The sequence below is a fragment of the Stegodyphus dumicola genome, chromosome 1 (assembly GCF_044657685.1).
Source record: "Stegodyphus dumicola isolate Sdum_Otavi_A_Nest chromosome 1, ASM4465768v1".
Taxonomy (NCBI): Eukaryota; Metazoa; Arthropoda; class Arachnida; order Araneae; family Eresidae; genus Stegodyphus; species Stegodyphus dumicola.
This window is the reverse complement of record NC_140768.1, coordinates 60,634,439-60,657,833: the sequence shown is the minus strand read 5'-3', so window position 1 is coordinate 60,657,833 and position 23,395 is coordinate 60,634,439. Positions and strand designations below refer to the sequence as shown.

The window sequence follows — 23,395 nt, the reverse complement described above, 5'->3', positions numbered from 1 at the left end:
ATTTTTACGAATTTTTGATTAACAAACTCAACAATTTCAAAGCGAGCAATGGCCACTCTGTACGGAAATCAAGATTTTATCTCCAGTACGTGAGACTGTGTATTGGAAATTCTAAAGATATGCTGTTTTAAAATATTTGGTGATATTTCTGTTGAATTGAATTTTATGTGGTTTAAGTGCAAAGGGCATGACACGAAGCATTAAAAAAAAGGCCCTTTTGAGCATAATATAAAATCTGAAAGTTTTTCAAATTTTCTTTTTTATTAGATTTTTAGATTTTTTTTTTAAATTAATGTTTTGGAATAAAAATTTCTTAAGACAGCTTTTATTTGAAATGAGGAATATTATCTCCTACTTTTAAATGTATTCTTGTTTGATAATATAACATGTAAACAAGGTGTGGATTGGAGACATGATTTTGGGTTTTCCAGACAAAGATATTCCTGTTTCATAATTCAGAAACATTGTAAAATGCAAGGTGTTAAAATTTGTAAGGGCAAAATAAGCAACATTATTAATTCGAAAGAAAAAAAGCATCAGTTGTTTCTTCGACACGTAAAGACGACTCCAAACAAATGCTCAAAAAAGTATGTACTATTTCTAATGATTCTATAGTTAAACCATTTGTAGCAAGAGAACATCGATATAGACATTCATTGCAAAATTTTTAATACATCTATAACAAAGTAAATAACATAATAAACCCAAGATTTACAACTTAAAGCTAAAAAACATAATGTTCACCAACGTTCATTGAGGATCGTGGCTCAATGCAGAATAATTGGTAGAACACTGTGCAAGCACTATTTAGCAGGAGGTAAACAAAAATACATTGTGACCTTTGATGAAGTGTGCATTTACCTAAATGACTGGAAAAAAAAAAAAGAAGAGAGAGAACAAGAAGAAGAAGGTCTATTATCAAAAACAAGAGGGGGGAACTAGTTCATTCAATGCAAAGAAATTTTCATTAAAGGGTGTATGATTGTAGCAGGATCTTTTACAGTGGGAAATTAAAAATAAGAAGAGTGTCAAAAATATTAAAATAAACTCTGTGTACTATCAAGAGAAGTTTCACGTCTGATATTTATAGAAAAAATTCTATTTATTTATCTCAATGACTTTTAAAGAATGAAACTTAGTTAAGACAAAGTAACAAATCATATTTTGAAAAGTACCTTTGCATTCCTTGAAAAATGAAGACTGAACAGGTATTGCATGTATACCTTTGCAATGTATTCCTGCCACGTTCCTGGACATTTCACTAATGAACTCTTGAATAGACTCTGCCTTTAGCCTTTTGGAAAAAAGCTCTTTCTAAGCACAAACCCACAACAATTGATGGACTCTGGAAAGTAGCAGAAGAGGAATGGAAATCAATACCTGTGGGAATATTACGAAAAGCCTTTTTACTGTGGAAATCATGACACAGATAATGCAGATGTGGCATAGCCCAGAAAAAAATGCTATAAGAACCCCCCCAAAAAAACCCTCTTTGCATTTTAAACACTAATTAAACAGCCCCCAAACATTTTTAAAATGTGGGAGCATCCTCTGTAAAATGTACTGTGGAAATTATTTAGTATTTATAAAATTTTTGTTTTAATTTTTTTTTTTTTTTTTTTAGATTTAAATCAAGCAATTTACTTCTGCTGCTTATACTCTATTTCTTTGGTTGCATTGTTTTGTACTTAATGATCTATAAATCACCCTTGGTTTCCTTAAGAGCTTTAACTTAAACAGACATGATTAACTAGTGGGTCATTACTTAAACCTTTTAACCACCAACCTGAATTATATTATTTTATTTTATTTAAAATCGACATCATTTAAAATCGACTTATTTTATCAAAAATAAGACATCATTTTTAATTTTCCAAATTAGAGTGGGAAAATAATTTCATCTTTTGTAAACATTACTAAGTGTTTAAAAAGTTTTTTAAAGAACTGATTATATAAATTTCTTTAAGTGAAGCCTCGTAGACATTCTCATATTACTTTGTTTGTTTTTATAAAATTTGAGTAAGTTATGCTATGTGTTTACATTATATATAATTTGTAATAAGAATAATTATGATATATTATTTTCTTAAAATTTGTGTTAAACACAGTGTTGAGGAATTTTTCTTTTTCTTTTAGAAAATTCAGTCTAAGGTGGAGTTAAAGGATACAGCTCCTGACTTCTTAAAAATTACTTATTCATCAAGTTGTTTGGGGTAATGCAATTAATGAATGTTTGAATTTATTTAATTTGGTAAAATTTTTAACCCCTCAGTATTACTCTTTTAATTGTTAGCAATTTTTGGCTGCTGCAAATAAAGATTGTAAGTTGCTGCCAGCTGGCAAGGCCTAAGATCTTTAATTATTTTTGATTTTCCATATTATAAATATGTAATGCTCATAACAGTTAACATAACAAAGTGAATCATTTTAAAACAGATACTTTTTTTTTTTTTTTTTGTATTTCTTAAATGCATTTTATAACAAGTGTTATATATTAAGGTAATAAACAAAATATGTTTCTCACAGTATGTGCTATATGTATTGCTATTCTAAACCTTATTACTTTATATAATATCATTTATATTACAAATAAAATGTAATAGTAATAGGGAAATTTCATAGTAATATACAGATTACAACTATCCTTCTTCTTTTAATTTTATTCAAAGTGTTAATCCCCCACTTTATTTTAATATGTTTTTAAATCTTACTAATCAAATCACTTTACATTCTGAAAAGAAGTACAAAGGCAAATAGAGCTTTCAAAATTGACATTCTTTATTGACCTGTGTTTTAATTTTATTAATAAAGATTTAGTGTTGTTCACTGGCAACAGTAAGTACTATTTTTTTAAGAATATTTTATTTTTGCTCAATGGAGCATTAACACAGGGTTATTAGTCTCAAAATGGAATTTTGCATTAAATCACTATTAAAGTCACTTTTCAAATTAAGAGAAATTAAGTAATGAACTATTTGCATGAATATATGCACGTTTTTCACATTGTGAAGAAACAATGGTACCTAGAGCCATCAAATTTTGAATAACATAGTCGTCCCCTCTATGGACACATGAAAGCTTCAATTTTGAATTTGTTTTATTGTGTATTATATATTTTGTAAAATTTTAATGAATTTTTGATTAACAAACACAATGATTTCAAAGTGAGCAATGTTAACACTGTATGGGAAAAAATATTTTTATCTCTAGTGCATGAGACTGTCTCTTGGCAATTCTAAAGATACTCTAATTTTAAATATTCAACTGTGCATTACAAATTTTGTGAACAATTAATGAATTTTTGATTAACCGAATTTCAAACCGAGCAATGGCAACACAAATGTGTATGTAAATGTAAAAAATGCCCCTTTGGATGTAATATAAAATGTGAAAGCTTGCAGACTTTTTTAGTTATTATTTTATTTTGTTACATATTTTATTATTAAATCCTCTCATAAATGACAGTAATTTAAAGTTTTTGGTATGCTTTCATGCCTTAATTACTTAACCGATCATCATGAAATTTTCAAGAAATGTTTTTGATATATTAGAAAAGGTTATAGGCTATAAAATGTCTTCATACGACTTTAATTAGCCGAGATATTAATTAAAAACTACTTTTCTCCTACATTTTTTGCTTACTTTGTTGAGTTTGTCCCTTTTTAAGGGATTTGGCTATGCACCAATTTAATTTTTTAACAATATCTATGGAATGTCGGTTAGTTGAATTTCGAGACCCATGTCCCCTGATTCCAAAAATTTGTCGGAATTCATTGATACCATTCTCATCTTCATAAGACTTTAATCAGCTGAGATACTAATTAAAAACTCTAAAAATGTTAATTTGAATGAGACTCAATAGCGATCTTAGGGATTTTTTTCTTAGGTCTTCACGTGTGGGTCCAATAAATTGGTGATAAAAATTATAACTTTTGATCTGATATCCAAATTTCGCAAAATTTAGAAACTTGTGTCGCATTCTGAATGATGGGAACAATGGTGGAGGAACTGTTTTTGTTGCTTAATTATTTCCAGCTTAATTGCAGATGAAACAATACTCCACTTGCTATTGAACACCATTTGATCAATGCCTAATATAGTTAGCCTTTTGATGAAGACAATTTCACTTAAGTGACATCATTCTTGTTTGTCAGTAAAAGTGGTTGTTTTAATACAATAAATTTTCTGAGTAAAATAATTAAAATTAAAAAAATATAATAATTAATCTATTGTAAGTGCTTTAATTCTTTATGCCTCATTCAGGCTTAAATATCACTCAGTAGAATGGGAATGGTATTGAGTATCTGTTAGAACAATTCATGAAATTTAAAGTTTTTTCTTTTAAATTTCATTAAAAGCTATCCTTTTTGGTAAAATAGCTGAGCTGTTTAAATATATTGAATGGTTTTGTATTTAACTCAGCTGGCATTAAAAAGTACTAGATTATTATTATTATTATTATTTAGAAATTTTAAGAAATAAAATAAATTAGCTTTGAATTCTGTACCTTTTTAATATTCAAATTAGAATTTGGAACAAAAAAGAATACAGTCAGTTTTATAATTTTATCTGTATTATATACTATTTAATGATTTAATGATTTATATCTGTAATATACAGGGTAATTCAAGAATATCTGGCAAATATATAAAGGCAGTTAGAGGGGACTAAGCACATTCTTTAATGGAATGTGTGTGCGAAATTGTGCATTATGGTGATACAAAGTGCTAGTGAGCAGTAGGTAAAAGCATTGTGCTGGCATAAATTATCATTCCTTTTTCTGATTTTGAGTAGTATGCACCACTATGACTGTAGAGCTCACTGATATGCAATTTATCTATTGGGTAGTAGACAGAAATGAAGCAGCTGCTCAGAGAAGTTACTTGAGAAACAGTCTTAGCATCTCCATTGAGTAGCCGCTCTATTGATGGAAGAGTGTGCAAAATTCATTGTAAATATTACCAACCCTGTGTTGACAAAATGTTGTGTAATATCCAAATGGTGATTAGGGGACCTAGTGAATTAACATAGTATTAAGTTAAATAAAATCTGATTTTGTTATCTTTTGTCCAGATTGTTTTGTTCTTGTGGGTTTTGTTATTCTGTCATGTAATAATCCTCTTAATAGTAAAATATATGTGGCTTAGATTGCTGTTTTAGTAGAAATCTTTGAGATTGGATTTCAAGATTTCATGAAACGCAAAATTTTTACTAGATTTCTTACTTCATTTGGAGTTGACTTTAAATCTACTTGTTAAGTTACAAAGTAATGCATAGAGCTATAGTCAGATATGCAACATAATGAAGTTCTGCTTTAACCACTTGTGCTAAAAAGACGTGCCATGCACGTCGAGATGCTTTTGTCTCAAACTGCGAATGACATGAACACCACATTGATAGGCATTTATCGTAAAAATGAAAATAATGTGGTGCACATGTCGCTTAACAACGAGATTGTTTATTTCTCGAGTTACAGTTCTGGATTGCACTCGCAGACGTGGAGCGGCGTAAATGAGCCACTTTACCGCTTGTTATATTGTAGCACGCGCCACCGCAACCGGGAAGTTTAGTCGTAGTGCAAGTGGTTAAGTTTGCTTTATATCTACGTGAAGAAGAATTATGTATTGCCAAGCAAGCTTTATACTGTATGAAGTATACAAAAAGTTAAAATAATAATACTTATTTTAAGTGAGCATTTTGAATTGCATAACACACCTATCTAGCTAGATATACAAATTGTGGTAAAAATATGTTGAATGTTTAAAAGCTTTTGTTTTAATAATAGAAACTGATACATTGCTGTTAATTGCCCTCAATATCACTTCTAACTTCAAACATTTTTTCTACCTTTCTGTAACTTTCTGAAGTAGTTCTTGAAGTATTCTTTTGTGAATGTCTCTAAGTACAGTGTTGTGGGTGCCTCAGTGTCCTAAATCAATTCAAAATGTTCCACTTTTATAATAATTTTGACTATAGGAAAATATCTGATGAATAAAGTCAATGAGGACAGAAATTTCCTACCAGAAGTGATGTGGGACAAAGAGCATTGTTATGATGAAGTTTGAAAACCTTTTATCCATTTTTCAGGCAGTTTTCTGCTCATGTTATGCACTGTTACTAAGTTTCACACATAAAGACAGTAAACTGGTTCCTATATTGGAGATTCCATCCTTTTCATTGGATAGCATTCAGCAGCAGCATTATTAGTAAAATTTAAATTATGCTACCATTGGCATATCTCCGTTGGGGCATGTCATGTAGTTCCAAAAAATTTAACACAAATTCTGTATATGAGCATTTGTGTTAATTTTTTTGGAATTTGGTATTCTCAACTGACAGGAGGGGGAGTTTTATACTTTCAAGGGAGAATGAGATCAGTTAATGAGGTTAAGTATTTAGTTTTAGTTTATGAATATATATATATGTAATGATTTCAAATGTGTAGATGAAAGCAGTGGACCTCCCAACAGCTTACGATACTGCATAGATGACCGAGAAGACCGTAGTGGCTTAAAGGTGGCAGAGTGGAAAGCATGATGATGCAATTTAGCACAACATATCTTGGAAAAATCACAATCTTTATTTTTTCCATGCATATCAAACAATCCTTTTTCAGAGAAGATGTTCTCTAATTATATTTGAATACAGTACGTTGCATTTTGAATTACAACGTCATCTTAAGCAAGTAAGCGGCAGTAGCATGGATGATGTGCGTCTCACCAGCAGTAGAGCTAACGCGGAAAAGGGAAGTACTTTCATAGCAAGAAGGCTGAAGTTTCAGTTCACAGTTTTGGTTTAGAATTAATTTGATTGGACGAGAGGCATCTGCATTAAAACGTTACATAAGATAGAAAAGTCTGGAACCTGTGAGAAGAGATGGATTTAGGGGCAGATTACCAAATTTGAAATGTTAATTTTGAGATCATGAATTATATTTTGAAACAGCTATCATATTTTGTTATATCTTACATATCCCCCCTTCAAAAGAAAGGTTGGGTGAGCAGGGTGGAAGAACAAGCATTAGAGCAGCAAAATGTAAAAGATATAATTTTGAAAATACAAGCATATTAACTTTTAAACAAAAAATTATTGTTATAAAATTTTGATCGATATTTTGAATCAATTTTGCCATTTCACTGAATGTCATAAAATTTTGAATTCAATAATAATTTTAGACACTGTACTCTTTTAAAACAATTGCACATTTTAGTGTTCTGCGATAAGAATGTCCAATGAAATTTTATAAAGTTTTTGAAAGTTCCACATGGTAAAAGTTCACATTTTTTCACAAACTAAATGTTCAAATAAAATTCTTTCAAATTTTTGTTGATGAAATTATTTCTATTATATTGCAAATTAAGATGCCAACTTTCATGTTATTTAATTATGTTTTTAAAGGAAGGCATTTTAAAATATAAAAATTTTGTAAAACATCATTCATAAACAAAATTTCAAATTTTTCACTATTATTAAGACATTTAAAATTTACTTATTCTTTACAAAACTTGAAGACTCCACAACTTTATCTAAATACTAGCATTTCCATTATATTGGTTTATCAGTTGAGCAAACTGGTGTTTAATATTCTTCACCAGTGGCCAAAAGATTTGCCAAAATAGCAGTTACTGTAGAAAAGGCCTCCGTTCCTTCTGTAGAGGTAACTGACCTTTTTCGAACTACTGTCATTCCATGCGAATATTAAAAACACACTCCATTTTATGAAAAAATAAAAATACTTAGATTTAAAAAAATGTATTTTTTCATAAGGTGAGAGCCTTCAACGTTTATCATAAAAACATTAAAGAAATTCCTAGAATTTAAAATTTTCAAACAATAATTTCATTCTTAAAGTACAGTAAAAATTAAAAACAAATTTAAACAATAGTACAAAAATATTATTCACATTAGAAACCTTCCCTAAGTAAAACATTCCTAATTTTTACCAAATTCAATAATTTCTTTTTCCCAATTCAGAAATACAAAACTACATTTTAAATAAATCATAATATTTTTGAATTATTAACATTGATCTTAAAATGATTAAAGCAAAATATTACCATCAATAAATCATAATACAATTAACTTTTAAATGCAGTTTTTTTAAACATAATGTACTCAATTTGGAAATTAATATCACTTCCCTATCATATTTGATGACGTATGATAATATAGCATTCTTAGAATATGAAGAATTTTCCGAATAAAGCACTGAACATGCAAGAGAGCATAAAATACTATTTGGCATTTCATATTTCGCTAATGAGGTTGATGACTTTCAAAGCACTTTCGATGTTTAATTTTCTTTCTACGCGATGATCGGAGATGCTTAAACATTGAGAATATTTGAAGAGAGCAAGAAAGATAACCATATTTCACTACGTTGGCGAGACTGACTTTGATTCGAAACAGTTTCGATTTTGAACTTACAGATATTCGATGATTACAAAGCACTTTTAGAATATGCCGTTAAATCACACACCGGAAACGAATTTGGTGTATAAAACATTAATTCTTCCTCTTTATTCTAAAATCGTAATAACTTCTCTGCATTGCGTCATTCAAATTAATCATGCGATCTTATGTAACCGCTAATGCAGATGCTCTTGACCAATCACCAAATAACACTTTCCTCTTCGCGTGCTTCCATCCTTCATAACTACACACTTCAGCTTTTGCTCTCTGCTGTTCTAAGATGTAATTCCGCTGGCTTGCTTTCTATCTCAAAAATGTCAAAAATTATCAAAAATGTAAATCTTCTGTGGAAAGGCACGACTAGAGTGCCAAGTGATTGTGGCCACAAATATCAGTTGCAAATGGAAATGGAATTAAAACTGCCAAGTTCTTTAGATATTACCAAGTTAGCATTCTAGCATACTACGCAATCAAAAATCCTCTTCAATATGGGTCTAATCACGCAACTACAGTGTTCCGTCTTTCCTTTGCTTTTATTATGACATATATATATATATATATATATCAAACTATTCTTATTCAAATTGTGATACTTATCAAAATTTTCTATGCCCTTTTTTTTTTTGTTATTTAATTTATAAAAAAAATGTTTAAAAGTAATTTAAATTGAAAAAAAAATGTATATATATATATTTCAAGTATGAGAAAAGAATGGGTATTGATTTACAGTACTAAAAAGGATGCATACAGCAAAAAAGGTTGAGAACCACTATTCTAAACCCAAATTTTTCTTCAAAGGTATTTTATCTCTTTTATTCTATCTGTCTCTTAATCTTTTATATATAATTGCCTAATTACCTTGAAAGCAAACACTTTTTTTAAAAAAAAAAATAATTTGTTATCCTTTTTGTGGTGCTGGTTTACTGAAATGTAGATGATTAGAAAAAAAGGTTGTGGAGAAAAAGAAATAAATCCACATATGAATTTCTGAAAAAAAAACAATGATGATGGAAATACATTATGCATATGAATTATGATATAAGTTATTTCTTTTTTGTTCTGTGTATTTATCATTTATTGAAATGATTATTATTATCTTCTTTTTAAATCTGGGAAATTTTTCTCTATGAGGATTCTCTACTACTTAATAGTTTTAAGTCTATGATTGAGTTATTTAGCATTTTATTGAATACATCTTCCATATATTTTAATTAAATATAGTAGCTTAGTAGTACAGCAAATTAACAGGTTTAGAACTTATTGTAGTAGAGCAAATTTACAAGTTAAAAACGAGATAGAATACTTCAGGTTAGCATGTTGGAATAATGTTGAAAAATAGATAAAAGTAAAAGAACTTTTTATAGATGATTTGTTTGCATCATCAGCTAGAGTTGAAATAGTTTGATTAAGTCATTTGCAAAAGCTCCTCTGCTTTTATCTGTGTTTAATGTTTTTCCAGCATGTCTACATAAAGTGTTTTATCTCACTTTATTTTAATCATTGGTGTCAGTAAATTTTTGAGCAAATTAACCCTCTGAGCGTTATGACCGGGTTTAGGCGGTCAAGACGGCCTACCTCGAAAGCGTTACGGACGCTTCTAGGGCGGTCACTGGAAAAGTGTTCGAAAGTGTTGCTGACGGTTCTAGGCGTTCAGTGGTGAAGACCTCGAAAGCGTTATGACCGCCTTAAAGCGGCCATGCAGATGTCTCCTGCCCCCCTTATTTCTGGAACCCTGGAGATCTCTAAATGACAGTTCTCAGTAGGAGGCAAAGAGGGTTGCTCTTTTTCGTTTTAAACCGATATGTTTAATCGCCAAGAAAACGCTTGAGCATGTAGTGGTTTATAAAAACAAACAAACGTGGACATTCTTTGCGAAATAAAAAAGTAGCATGTAAGCATGTTTTTTCAATACTCTCTTTAAACAGATAACATTTTCATAAAATATCCTTTAGTTTTTAAATTGAATGTTCAGAAATATGCGAAATGCTCGTGAATTCAATTAAAAAATAGCATTAGGAAATATTTAAACAAATTTACTTATGGATATATAGATACATAATTAAAACCGATAAGTTATAAATTTTAATTATTCGAGCGAAACGAAGCGCATTTAATTACTGCATTTAATATGAATTATATATAATTACATGTAAAGAATAACATAATTAAGCAATAATTCAAATAAAAATTAGCCATCAACAGTAATTTATAATAAGCGTATTTTGAACGGGTTTATGAAGCATAATCTAATTTGATAGTAAAAATAATAATGGCGAATTATTTATTCATTTTGGAACAATATTCGTGGCTTATACTGGTTTGATGAAGTTCTGTTCAAATTCATTTCAAATATTCCAAATCTTTTTATGTACATTGACTTCAATGCGATTTTTATTAGAAAAAAATTCAATGAGTTTGATTTTTTTACATAATTGTAATTACATTGTTCAATGCAAAATAACTACAAGCAGAAAGGCAAAGGTGTGTTAAAATTTCTGTATTTTGCTATATAAATTATTAAAATAACCAACCTACAGCCTAACAACTGAATGTCCGAAATATAACCCGCAACTTTTCTAAAAGTAACAAATTTCAGTTAAAAAAAAAAACCGCAGTAAATAAATAAAACGAAATACTATTAAGAAAAGAAGCACGAAAATTTATTTTTTTATATTTACTTACTTTATTTTTAGTTCAAAGGGGCAATTTGCCCTGAAGGGCTTTTAATTTCGCTTTGGCATTTTTCATTGAAAACTATAAACGGCGAATCACTTTTCAAATTGTTGCCACTAAATATTATCGCTCTGTATTATACTTAAAGAAATTAAATATTGAAGAATCTGCATGAATGTACGCATGTTTCTCGCATTGTGATAAAACAACGGTACCTAGAGCTATCAAAATTTAAATAACGTAATCTTCCATACAATATGGGCATGTGGAAGCCCTAATTTGAATTTGAAATTTGTTTTATTATCGATTTCATATTTTATAACACTTCAACGAATTTTTTATTAAAAAACTATACGATTTCAAAGCGACTAATGTCAACACCGTACGAAAAAAATCCTATTTTTATCTCCAGCGCGAGAGACTCTAAGATACGGTCATTTTAAAATAATTTTGAGATATTGCTTTGAACTGAACTTTATGGTTTGAGTACGTAGAACATGATATTTAATGAGGTAACACACAAAACGTTAAAAACGCTCCTTTGGACGTAGTTTAAAATCTGAAACCTTTCATATTTTTATTTATTAGTCCAAAGGGACGTATTAGTATTTAAAACAATAGTCCGTGAGAGACTATTGTTTTAAATACTAATACAGTTTTTATTTTTGCGATTTTGCGTTGAATCACTAGAAACGGCGAATCACTTTTCAGACTGTTGCCACCAAATGTTATTAGTCCTGCATTACATTTGAAGTAATTAAATAATGAAAATCTGCGCAAATGTATGTATATTTCTCACATTATGATAAAAAAAAGGTTTGAAAAAAGGCCATCCAAGTTTGAATGACGTAATCCTCCTACGAATATGGGCATGTGGAAGACCAAATTTGAAATTTGGAATTTGTTTTATTATCTATTTCATATTTCGTGAAACTTTAACGAATTTTTGAGTAACAATCTCAAAGATTTCAAACCAAGCAATAGCAACACTCTACGGGGGTGGAAACCTTTTTATCTCTAACGCGCGGAATTGTGTACCGGAAATTCTAAATATATGCTCATTTTAAAATTATCGACATTGCTATTGAACTGAATTTTATGGTGTAAGTGCAAAGAACATTGTATTTAATAAATAAAGGTAGCACACAAAACGTTAAAGAAATGTCCTTTTGGACGTATTTTTTTTTATTTTTTTATTTTTATTGTTTTTTGAATATATGTTGTTGGCGAATGACGCAGTAGTCGTGTATAATCTGAATATATAATAATTATTTGTGCTATTTTTTATTTGAAATGCATAGAATTCTCTAAAATAGTAGCATTCTTAGATTGAATATTGTCTATGCAGGTGGAATGATATTTTGACTTCATTACCATATCAAATACAGTTTCTTTTTAATTCAAAAACCTTTGGTCTGAAGCACCTTTTTGAATCATAGTATGAGTTTTAATAAAATTTGTAGTAGTCCGAATTTTTAAAAGTATTTAGAATTACTGAAATAAAAAAAGCTAACCTTTTTAGAATTTCTTTATCAAAGTATTACATCTTAGGCCAGCAAGACTTGATTAGTAAAATCTGGGAAAGGATCTATGATTTTTTAGTAAGAAGTAAAAAAAAGTACTCTAGGTCTAAGCAGTAAAAAAAAGCTTGTCCCTCTAATTGTCACGTAAAATTGTCACGTATGTTAGAAAAGATTTTGCAAGACATTAATATTTTAGCTTAAACATGATTTTTTTTTAAATTTAGTCTCTTGTTTTGGAGATGGTGTTCAAGCATTTTACCATAATTTATTTTCACATGTCCAGAATTTTTATATTTTTTATTGATTGCTGTATTTTTAACTTCCATAGCCTAAATTAAAGAAATACACATAGCAACTTCAGCCATAAACAGATGACTTAAGAGAAATTTGTTTTGACATATTATGTGAAAGACTAAATAAATATTAAATGCTTTTGCATTTATGTTACATGACAGTACTTAGAAAACAATAACTGTAGATGCGCAAAAAACCTGTACTTATAACCTTCTGCCTTTTTAAAGAAAGTACAAAGTAGTTCAGAATAGCAGATGGCTTTCAGATCATTCAGTAATGTCATCGTAAGTATATTCTCTTCACGTTTCGGAAGAACTGCAGTAGTTCAGATTTGTCGTAAGAGACTAATTACACCCCTGGGGATTGGCGTACTTAGGGAACGGAAAAAAAAGCTTTGAAACATACTCACACAAAAGTCCTACCTTTTCTTCGACACATAAATGACAGATGTGATATTTGAACACATGCTTTCAATCAGTTGTTTCCTTCTAACAAAGCGTCTTGCGCGGCTAGCAGGATCCTAGCAAAGTCTTGTAATAGTCTCTTGTTTTAAATATGCTGTGTTCGAACTCAGACTCAAAGACAGGCATTTAAAGATTTTATTAATGCTTTCTTTTACATTCGGCGACTCAATATTTATTAAAATAAACACATAAATAAACTTGCATAGCAGATCAAAATTATGTTGCTGTGGAAATGTTTCATCAACAGTTATTAGTAGTTATAACAGCATAACTAAATAAGCCCATTTCGAAATATGGATGATATTGCATTCATTATTTTTAATCTGAAACAATATCATGTTGTTATTACTAGATAAAATGGCTTAAAATAAGCTGACACATTATAAGAAAATTTTTTTAAATGAAAATAGGATTCACTTTCACATAATTTATGACCAGTTCTTCCAAAATATTTTAAAGCTTACTTTACTACATAATAGAAATGTCTCCACGTTCGTTGTTTTTAGTTAGTTAGCAATTTTAATTGGGGCTGTTATATAAGAAGGCTATTTATCGTTGTTGTTGTGTTACAGTATTTATTTTATTGTATAATGCAAATTTTGATCAATTGGTTAATTTTATAATGTATAGAGGAACTTCAAAAAGAAAAAAAGTAATTTCCACCGTTATAATATGTCCTTAAATGGTTCCCCCAATAAAAACATAGTTAACTAAGTAGTATACTACATTATATTAATTAATTTACTAACCAAATAGCAAAAACATTTCAAATTCGAAATCCATCTTTTTACTAAGTACTTTTTGCAAAGTAACAAAAATTCTAATCCCTTTGCTGTTTAAATTAAAGATAAACAAAAAATGTTGTTTTCTTTTTTCCCCCATGAAATGCTAATTTTATGTTATTTGATAAAAACTGGGAAGTGCAAAATCAAAATCCTGGCGAAATACATATATTTATGAATGAACACAGCACACAAACATTTCTTCACCCTAGCACGAACGCAAATAATATTTTAAACAGCTTAAAATGAATCCAATTTCAAGGTATTTAATTTGTGATAGATAATGACAGCTGAAAACATTTTCCAATATTACAAGATAAAATGAGGTTATTTCTCACATAGTTTCACAAATAAACTCACAAAATAAAGAACGCTTTTTTAAATTTTTAATTTGCAGTATGTTAGATGCTTTATTGAAGAATTTGCAATAATATCGTTCTGATTTTCATTTTATCCAAGATTGCCATTATTTTTTCCTGATGAGCAACTTTCTAATTATTAGTCCAATGTAGAGTCCTCCTTCTGTTTTCTCATAAAATCGCCTTTGTAAATTTAGAGTTTAATTTAGCAAAACGTTTTCCACCTAAGTGGTAAAATGTCTTCGTAAAGGATTACCTATAGAAATCTGCCTTGTATTTATGTTGCATTTAGGGATATTTTCAAAAACACACGCTGCTGATTGTTATTTTTAATAGGTAAACAAAAGAAATATATTTTTAAGAAAGAATATAACTTAACTGCAGCGCTATATCTTATTCCTAGATAGCGAAGCTTGATTACAAACTCAATTTTTAAAATACATTTAATTATCTTTATGCTTTAAAAAATGCCTTGTCTGGTAATTGTAAATGCATAAATCACTTGTTTTTTAAAACTAAGTGATCCACTCTAAGTTCAATAATTACAAATAGCATAATATGAACGATTAATGAAGCTAGAACCGCCAGTTTATTCTTATGTAATTAATAAAAATTTCATTGTTTCGGCATCCTAATATCTTTCTTCTTCCATACTAAAGCTCACATAGAAAATAATCATATTTCTTTCAATTACCATCCCTCAGTCGAAACTGATGAATAAGAGTTTTCACGCATAACAAAGGTGTTTACTGGGTAATCGGATAGAAAAAAAAGTTCTTGAAAAATCTGAGTTGTTAATATATTTTTGGATAACATCCTGAGTGGAATTCATTAATAATAGTAAAGCCATGAAACAGGTAAACTCAAAACGTCCTTGGAAGGATCAAAATCATGATCGATTCAGTTATTATCACGCAAAGCTGCGAGGGCTACCTGCCTATGAGGAAGGATACTTTCGTGGAGGACATTCTGAGAGAAACTAGCATATTATGCAGGGGGAAAACCATAAGAACCAAACATGCAGCCGGTCAGTTCGCTTGTAATTGAACCCAAAACAGGTCGAACTGCATGTATTCAGAGGTGTATCTTAACCACTGATGAGGCTTGGATCACAATCATGAATCTTCAAACTTATTCATCTAGACGTGCTGTCAATTTACCTTACAAGGGCACCCCCCCCAAAAAAAAGATCATTCCTTATATTCTGCTCCCTTAAGGACCGGGATTCAAACCACAGATCTTCCAATTTTACTAGCTGGATCTGCTACTACTTGCACCACCACAGGACGCAAGGTAAACCAGTAAGTCTTTATAAATGTACTAGCACGACAGCATTAATTATATGAATTGTTGGGCATTTTAACTTCGAAAATTAGATAGAATAGTATTTGAAAATGAATATTATGTTCAATTATTTTTAAGTTTGTTTGTAAACTGATCGTTGCCTTTCCAATTCAAAAAAATTTCGAATCATATCTAGATGCTAGATATATCATTAAAACATTTACTTGATTTGGCCACCCACTTAACTTACACGTTGACCATTTAAATAGAGCACTACCAATTGGCACATTCGCATCTCTTTTCTGTTTAGCATCTCTTTCTCGGAAACAAATATACCTCTGTGGTAGATTAATGTATAGGTAGCAGACATTCTGTCACTGTCAGCGGAGCGGTAAAGTCGCTGAATAGTCGCAGAATACTGAGTTCTGACTTAAGTTCGATTCTAGGAGAACGGGCTGGCTGCATGGGCGTTTTCATAGTTTTCCGCACATATAACATATATACGAGCAGTTTTTTTAAAAAGTCCTGGGGCCCACCAGCGGCCAAGCGGTAAAATCGCTGAACAACACTGGTAGTTCGGTCCGAGGTTCGAATCCCGCAAACGGGCTGGCTGCATGGCTGTTTTCGTGGTTTTCCCCATGTGTAACGTGTATACGAGCCAGTTTCCCTTAGAAAGTCCTCCACGAAGCCATCCTTCCCCTTAGGCAGATAGTCCTCGAGGCTTTGCCGTAATTAAATAACCTAACCTTTAAAAAGTCCTCCACGAAGAGACCCTATTCTTAGGCAGACAGCTCTAGCATGCTTTGATGTAGTCAAATAAGCCAAAACATTCTGTTGGCGAAAAAGCAAGATTGCATTTATCGTGAATAATTTCGAATGCAAAAGTTATACTTGTTACTAAGGAAAGAATTTATTTGTGTGTAAAATTCAGATTGCCTGAATTTTAACAATTCTCAGAAACGAAACACAAATAACAAGAAACTAAAAAAATATTTATAATTAATTAGGATATATAAACGATGTAATCATTAAGCATATTTTTAGTAAGAAAGAATATTTTGTAATAAATAAATGAAAAATATATTTAATGTTAAAGAATCCTCTATAAATCTCTACAAAGTATAAAAATTACAAATATTTTTCAAGGTGCATGTGTATATGTACCTGATAAAAAGATTTACATTGTTTATTATTCTAGCGATATTTTTAACCAGATGCATATTTTCCGTGAGGCATTTTCCGTAGATTTTTTTCACCGATATAAATTTTCAGGATATTTTCTTGGCATTCGTTTTACTCAAGTGGTTAAATTAAAGTGTTATTTTGTATGCTGTGAAACCTAACTAGAATTTATTTTCATTCCATAGTTGCGTCACATAAATTTTCGATTTCATGTAATATTCAGTTTCATAATGGCATTTTGAGATTTACTATACTTTTCAGTTTTTTTTTTTTTTTTTTTTTTTTTTTTTTTTTTTATTATTATTATTAAATGTCGTCTACAACTACTTTCAATAAAATACTGATATATAATAGGGAAATATAACATACACGCGCACTCATGCTCACAAACATACATCACCATATGTATACACAGTGTTTTGTTCTGTGTGTTTACATATATATATATAGTTTACATACAAAACCGTTTTAATAATTCCTACGAAAAATGTGATAAATTTTCACGAAATAAACTGCTTGCGCTTTCTATAGTTTAACATAGATGAAGATTTTAAAGTCTGAATTTAAATAATGATATTGTGTTTATATGTACTGTAATTACTGATGAAAGGATGTTTCTGAATTTAAAGCCAGGGTAGCTTAAATTACTAACAGAATGCAAATACACAACTTGAAATCAGAGTCTTTGGAAGAAGCAATAAATTTAGAATTTACGGCAGCTCCATTTCTCGTCATAGTTAACAAAAGGAACAAACTGAGAAAGATCAGAATTATAGATTGTCCTTGCACAAAGGTAATGGTCTCCCATACAAAGTAGAAAATGTACAAAGGTGGTAAGCTTTTAGTTCAGTTTACCCTGGAGGTATATTTACGTTGAAGTCAACTTGAAGATTCCGCTATTAGGTGTTTTCTTTGAAAAGGGTAATATCTTTTTCAGCACATAACCAGAAATAAGAGTTTATGTTTTCATTACTTAATCTTCAAGGCTGTATAATTTGGAGCATCTGCTCGGAAAACTGTTAACTTATTTTTCATCATTTATGAAAAGAATACACACCTGCGTAAATGTCTTGGAGAAATAATATCGATAACAATTTTGCTACAAAGAATTTTTTTTTTTTTTTTGGTTTCTATTAACATCTCGATAATGCACGTAGTATATAAATACTTGCATTGTAACTCTTATATAGTTAATTACAAGGAAATTGCATTGTAACTCAAACTATAAAATTCAGTTCAACAGCAATATCTCAAATTACGTATCTTTAGAATTTCCGATACAGAGCCTCGCGCTGGAGATAATTTTTTTTCCCCGTACAGTGTTGCTATTGCTTGCTTTAAAATCGTTTCATTTTTTTAATCAAAAATTCGTTGAAGGGTTACAAAATCTGAAATATATAATAAAATAAATTTCAAATTCAAATTAGGGCTTCCACGTGCCCATATTCTATGGAAAATCATGTTTTTCAAATTTGGGTGGCTCTAGGTACCGTTGTTTTATCACAATGCGAGAAACATACGTACATTTATTGAGATTCTTCATTATTTAATTTCTTTAAATATAAGACAGGGCGATAATACATGGTGGCAACGATTTCAAAAGTGATTCAGCCTCTTAGCAAAATGCCAAAACGAAATTAATAGTCCTTCAGAGCCAACCTGTACTTTTGGACTTAAAAAAAAAAAAAAAAAACGACCGAATGGATGTAAAATGCACAATTTAAGGGAAATTTCCTTGCGTGACAAGGTATTCCAGATTACCTCAGCTTAAAGGTAATAATTTTATCAGATTTTAAATAATGAGAAAAGGGAATTTAGACTCCCAGGTATATGATATACCGATGAGACAAATAATATGTACGTATGTCCGATCTGTAACAGAACTGCTATAGGCAAATATTAAGTTGCATTATACATAAAGTTTTGCTTAATTTAATAACATATATAGTGAGACATCAGATAAATAAACAGCTAATGAGCAATATATCGAACAACTAAGCAGTGAAGAAAATCACGTCATATCATATGCTCCTTTTTTAGAAGGTGGCTGAAAAACCGGCAAAAATATTTTGTAATTATGTTATTACATTAAAATTGCATAATTGAAACGGCGATAACCGAAGAATCGAATTATCGCAGTTAATTTTATATGTATAATATACTGTATTTATATTTTATATGTATAATATACTGTATTTATATTTTATATGTATAATATACTGTATATAAATACAGTTTTAATTTAGCTGTATTAAAATTTTTAATACTTATAAATTAATTACATTATAAGGTATTATAAGGTAAATTTCATTACATTATAAGGTATTTCTCAGGCCTTCGTGGTGTGGTGGTCTGCACGCTCAGCGCGTAATTGAGAGGTCCGGGGTTCGATTCAAGGCAAAGGCGTTGCATATTTTTCATCACTCCTGCTTTCCAAAAATTACCTAATCTCTACAGTGGCGCCCGAACTAAAAGGGTGTTGGATGATGATTCTCCTTCCCCTGGATTAGGCGACCTAAAAACCCAGTTGCCAAATCCCACCTTCTTGGTATGCCTTCGTGGTGTGGTAGTCTGCACGCTCAGCGCATAATTGAAAGGTCCATGGTTCGCTTCCCGGCATTGCTTATTTTTCATTTTTTCTGCTTCCAAAATACCTAATGTCTCTAGAACGTAAAAAATAACAAAAATTGTGTTTATGATTTCTCATTCATGAATAAATTTTTTGATAAAATTATTCAAGCTAATTTGTTTTAAGTGCATTCTGCACTCTGATTTATCCCAGTTTGGAAAGTGTGTCTAGAAGCAAAATATTGTTTGCATTTTATTCTCCTTTGAAAAAAGTTTCAACACTTCAAATGTATTTACTGCCTTTTTTTATGTAATGCTTTCTCTGTGTATGTATATCGTACTTCCTCAGAACGATATATGTATATAGAGGACTGTCGTACTTCGTCGGTCCTACTTTTACATCGCACTTTATCGGAAGCTCATTTGATTTAACTGTAAGCGATAAAAAATACTAAGGTTATCTGCCTAAAGAGCGTAATGCTTTTGTGAAGGATTCTGTATGGAAACCTACCTCACATTTGTACTCCCTATGGAGAAATCCACAAATGCAGCCAGGCATTTGCCATGATTCTGGCCCAGGTCGAAAACTCAAATTCTTTGGGCTTATCCAATCGGCCACCAGAAGGCCCAGTTTTATAGAAAATTACTTGAATCAAGTCATTGAGAATTTAGTAATTTGTTGTTACATAGTATCTGCTAAATAACTTAAAGATGACATAGATTTAAAATTCTAACATAGTACAGCGGTAATATCTCTGAACACTAGTACTTCGAGCCAGTGTCTAGTTCTGGCGAACAGGCTGACTGCATGGAGGCTTTCATGGTTTTCCTTATGTGTTAACGTCAGTGCCAACCAGTTTTCCTTAAGCAGTTCTCCACGAAAGCATGCCTTCATTAGGCAGATAATGCTTACGAATACTTGTTTTGCCGCAATCAAATAAATAAAACTGAACTTAAAACACTTATGTGTTTTTGCCGCCTTTTAAATGACGTTTTACACACAACATCCTCCTGTAACAGCAATGAGATAATTTTACTTGATCGCATATTTCATATTGATATATTTTACCCGTTCCAATATTCAAAAGGATAATTATAACACTATTTTGGCTGAATATAGAGTTAGAAATAGATTATAGAACAGATGGACATAGATGATAGAAATCGATCTTTATACAGAGCTTGTATCATTGTTACATTGTAGTTGAACTGACTGCTTATATTATATACAGGTAGATAACACAAATTTAAGCATACCAAATTTATGAGTAAAAATATTACTTTATAATGAATATTACACAAATATTTTTCAGAAAAACCATTTAAGGTGGAAATATTGTGCGATATGCATTCTAAAACAATATTTTCCTCCTTAAATTGTCTTTCTGAAAACCGTAACTGGTTTTATATGTAATATTTTATAAAAGGATTTAAAGAAAATTTAATCAGTTATTCTTTCAAATTTCAACTTTCCTTGAAAAGAAAATGTATTTAATGTGTTTCTTCTCAAGGTATGCTATTTAGATTATTTCTTGACTTCCTTGTAGAATATTTACAAACAAATGAAGCTGATACATTTAAGATCATTTGATATTCAAACCATATATTTATTTATTTTGAAACATCTTAAAAAATCTGATGCAGACACCACATGACTTCCTTGTACGACAAATAAATGAAACGCAATTTTTGCTAAACTTCATTTAAACCTATTTCGTTTGAAAATGAGATATGATCTTCCATTTCAAAATGCCCCTTTGGCACTGCCGAAAGCAATAAAAAAGGGAGGTGCACAATTAGATGTTATACAGATGCCCCATACAGAAACTTTCGACATTCTACGGTTAACCGTTTTTGAGTTATGCGATATACATGCATACATACGTACAGACATACGTCGCGCTAAAACTAGTCATAAGTCCCAAACATAAAATTTCAACATTTTATGTTTAGTTATGCGTCATACGTACGTGTAAACGTCATGATGGAACTATTCAAAATGGAAATTTCCTTTGAAATATGAAAATCGAAATGTTTCGCGATTACAATACTTTATTTATTTCTCACAAGTCAAAACGGTGTCATAAATAACTAACTACTAATAAATTTATGATGCAATCTAAAGAATCATTTAAATCTAACACTTTAAACTGGAATAAACTTATAATATTTGAAAATTAAATATAAACATAATACCAAAATAAGTTGCGAATAATTTGTATTCGAAAAATTGGAACACGAGAGAAAAAAAATTCTCACAAATTCCCTTCGCATATTAAAAAGTATTTCCTCAGAAAATAAGGATAAAAAAAATGCAAGATTAATTTTTCACCATTATTGAAGCAATTCCTTAAAGAAACTGAAAATTTAAAGCATTTTACGTAGTTTCTCTTACTGATGTATATTGACTAACTTTCTGTATTCAGCACACATCTTGATTTAAGGTACGAGTAATATATAGCATATGTGTTAGTGTGCAAATTATAAAGTAGCCAAATAGGAGATAAAATACTATTTTAGCAACCAGTCTCGTGACGAAGATACCATAGGGAGAAAAACTAATTTCACTCGCTAAATTCAACGGAGGGGAGAATTAGCTTAATTATATCCACATGGTAAGGGGGGCCCGCTTTTGAAGCAGTTTGAGTAAAAATGCTTGCCGCTTTTGCGACAGTCCTGGTAAGAAAACACGATTATTTTTACGTCGTTTTCTGAAAAAACCCGTAACACTCGGGGGGTTAACTAAATAAAACTTGAGATTTCAGATTTTTATATTGTAATACTTTTTGAATTAAAACTGTTTTTTTTTTGTGATATCTGTATGTGATTGCTGTGTAATTTTGAGTGTGGTTGTATATGTATGTCATTGTACTTGAATTATTTTATTATGTACAGTTTTATAATTGTTGCAAAATTTTTAATTTTTATAATTGCTCAAAAACATCTTTATAAAATTGTAGGGATGAGGTGAAAGGTGTCAATTATTGTGATGGTTTGAAAGTTGGAAATACTGTAAGTAGGTTTTGTATACTTTTTTTTTTGGGGGGGGGGTATATTCATAGATTCACTTTTATATTTTAAACTTTTAAAATAATTTTCTAATTATTCTCTTTGATTGTATATTTAGTTACAGTAAATAAATTTCAAATAAAATATATGTGTGCATAATTGTTTTTTATTTGTTCTATAACATACTCCTATTTCTCTTAGTAATCCTATGTGTTAAACACCAGCGCCTCTAAACTAAAAAAGAGAGCCTACCATCATTTTTTTTTTTTCATATGATGGTGCTCATTGTTCCTCCCTTAAGACCTCAATAAGCAGCCCCTGCATAACTAACCATTTTAATAACCAGCCCCTAGATGTGATCCAAAGATGAAGTCAAGAATCCAAAATTTTGAAATTAAATATTTCTGTCAATTTTTGTCATGTTATAAACATTAATAAATCAAAACTTTTTGTGTTATTTTATAGTGACTATAACATTTTCATATGTATAGCTAATAGAACGAAAAGAATGTATGAAAGACTGCAAAAATTTTGTTTTCTAATTTTTACAAAACTTTAAATAAAAATGTCTCAACATGCATATTTGCATTATTTAAAAATCTTTATGACTCAAAACCTATGTCTATAATTAATGATTGCAAAAATGATAGCTGCGTAAAAATCATGTGGACACACTTTTATGCATATTTTTATATATATATTAGAAGAGAAAGAAATGGAGTTATTTAGTATGAAGATTTGGAAAAAAAAAATTAAAATGTTAAATTATTGACCAAAAATGAAAGTAGTAAAATATAAGCATTACAAGTGTTATGCTTCCATGGTTAACCATAGTGAAATTAATG

General features: G+C 30.1%; 1 protein-coding gene across 2 annotated transcripts in view; it reads left to right on the top strand.

Moving 5' to 3' along the window:
* Positions 1-23,395, top strand: part of LOC118187650 (integrin beta-PS-like) — a 128,191-nt gene that overhangs the window by 48,569 nt on the left and 56,227 nt on the right. For both annotated transcript variants that reach the window (XM_085815308.1, XM_085815316.1), the window contains exons 13-14: positions 2,137-2,213; positions 22,502-22,553. In XM_085815308.1, coding sequence (XP_085671434.1) covers positions 2,137-2,213; positions 22,502-22,553 — 129 coding nt within the window. The remainder of the gene's footprint in view (positions 1-2,136; positions 2,214-22,501; positions 22,554-23,395) is intronic.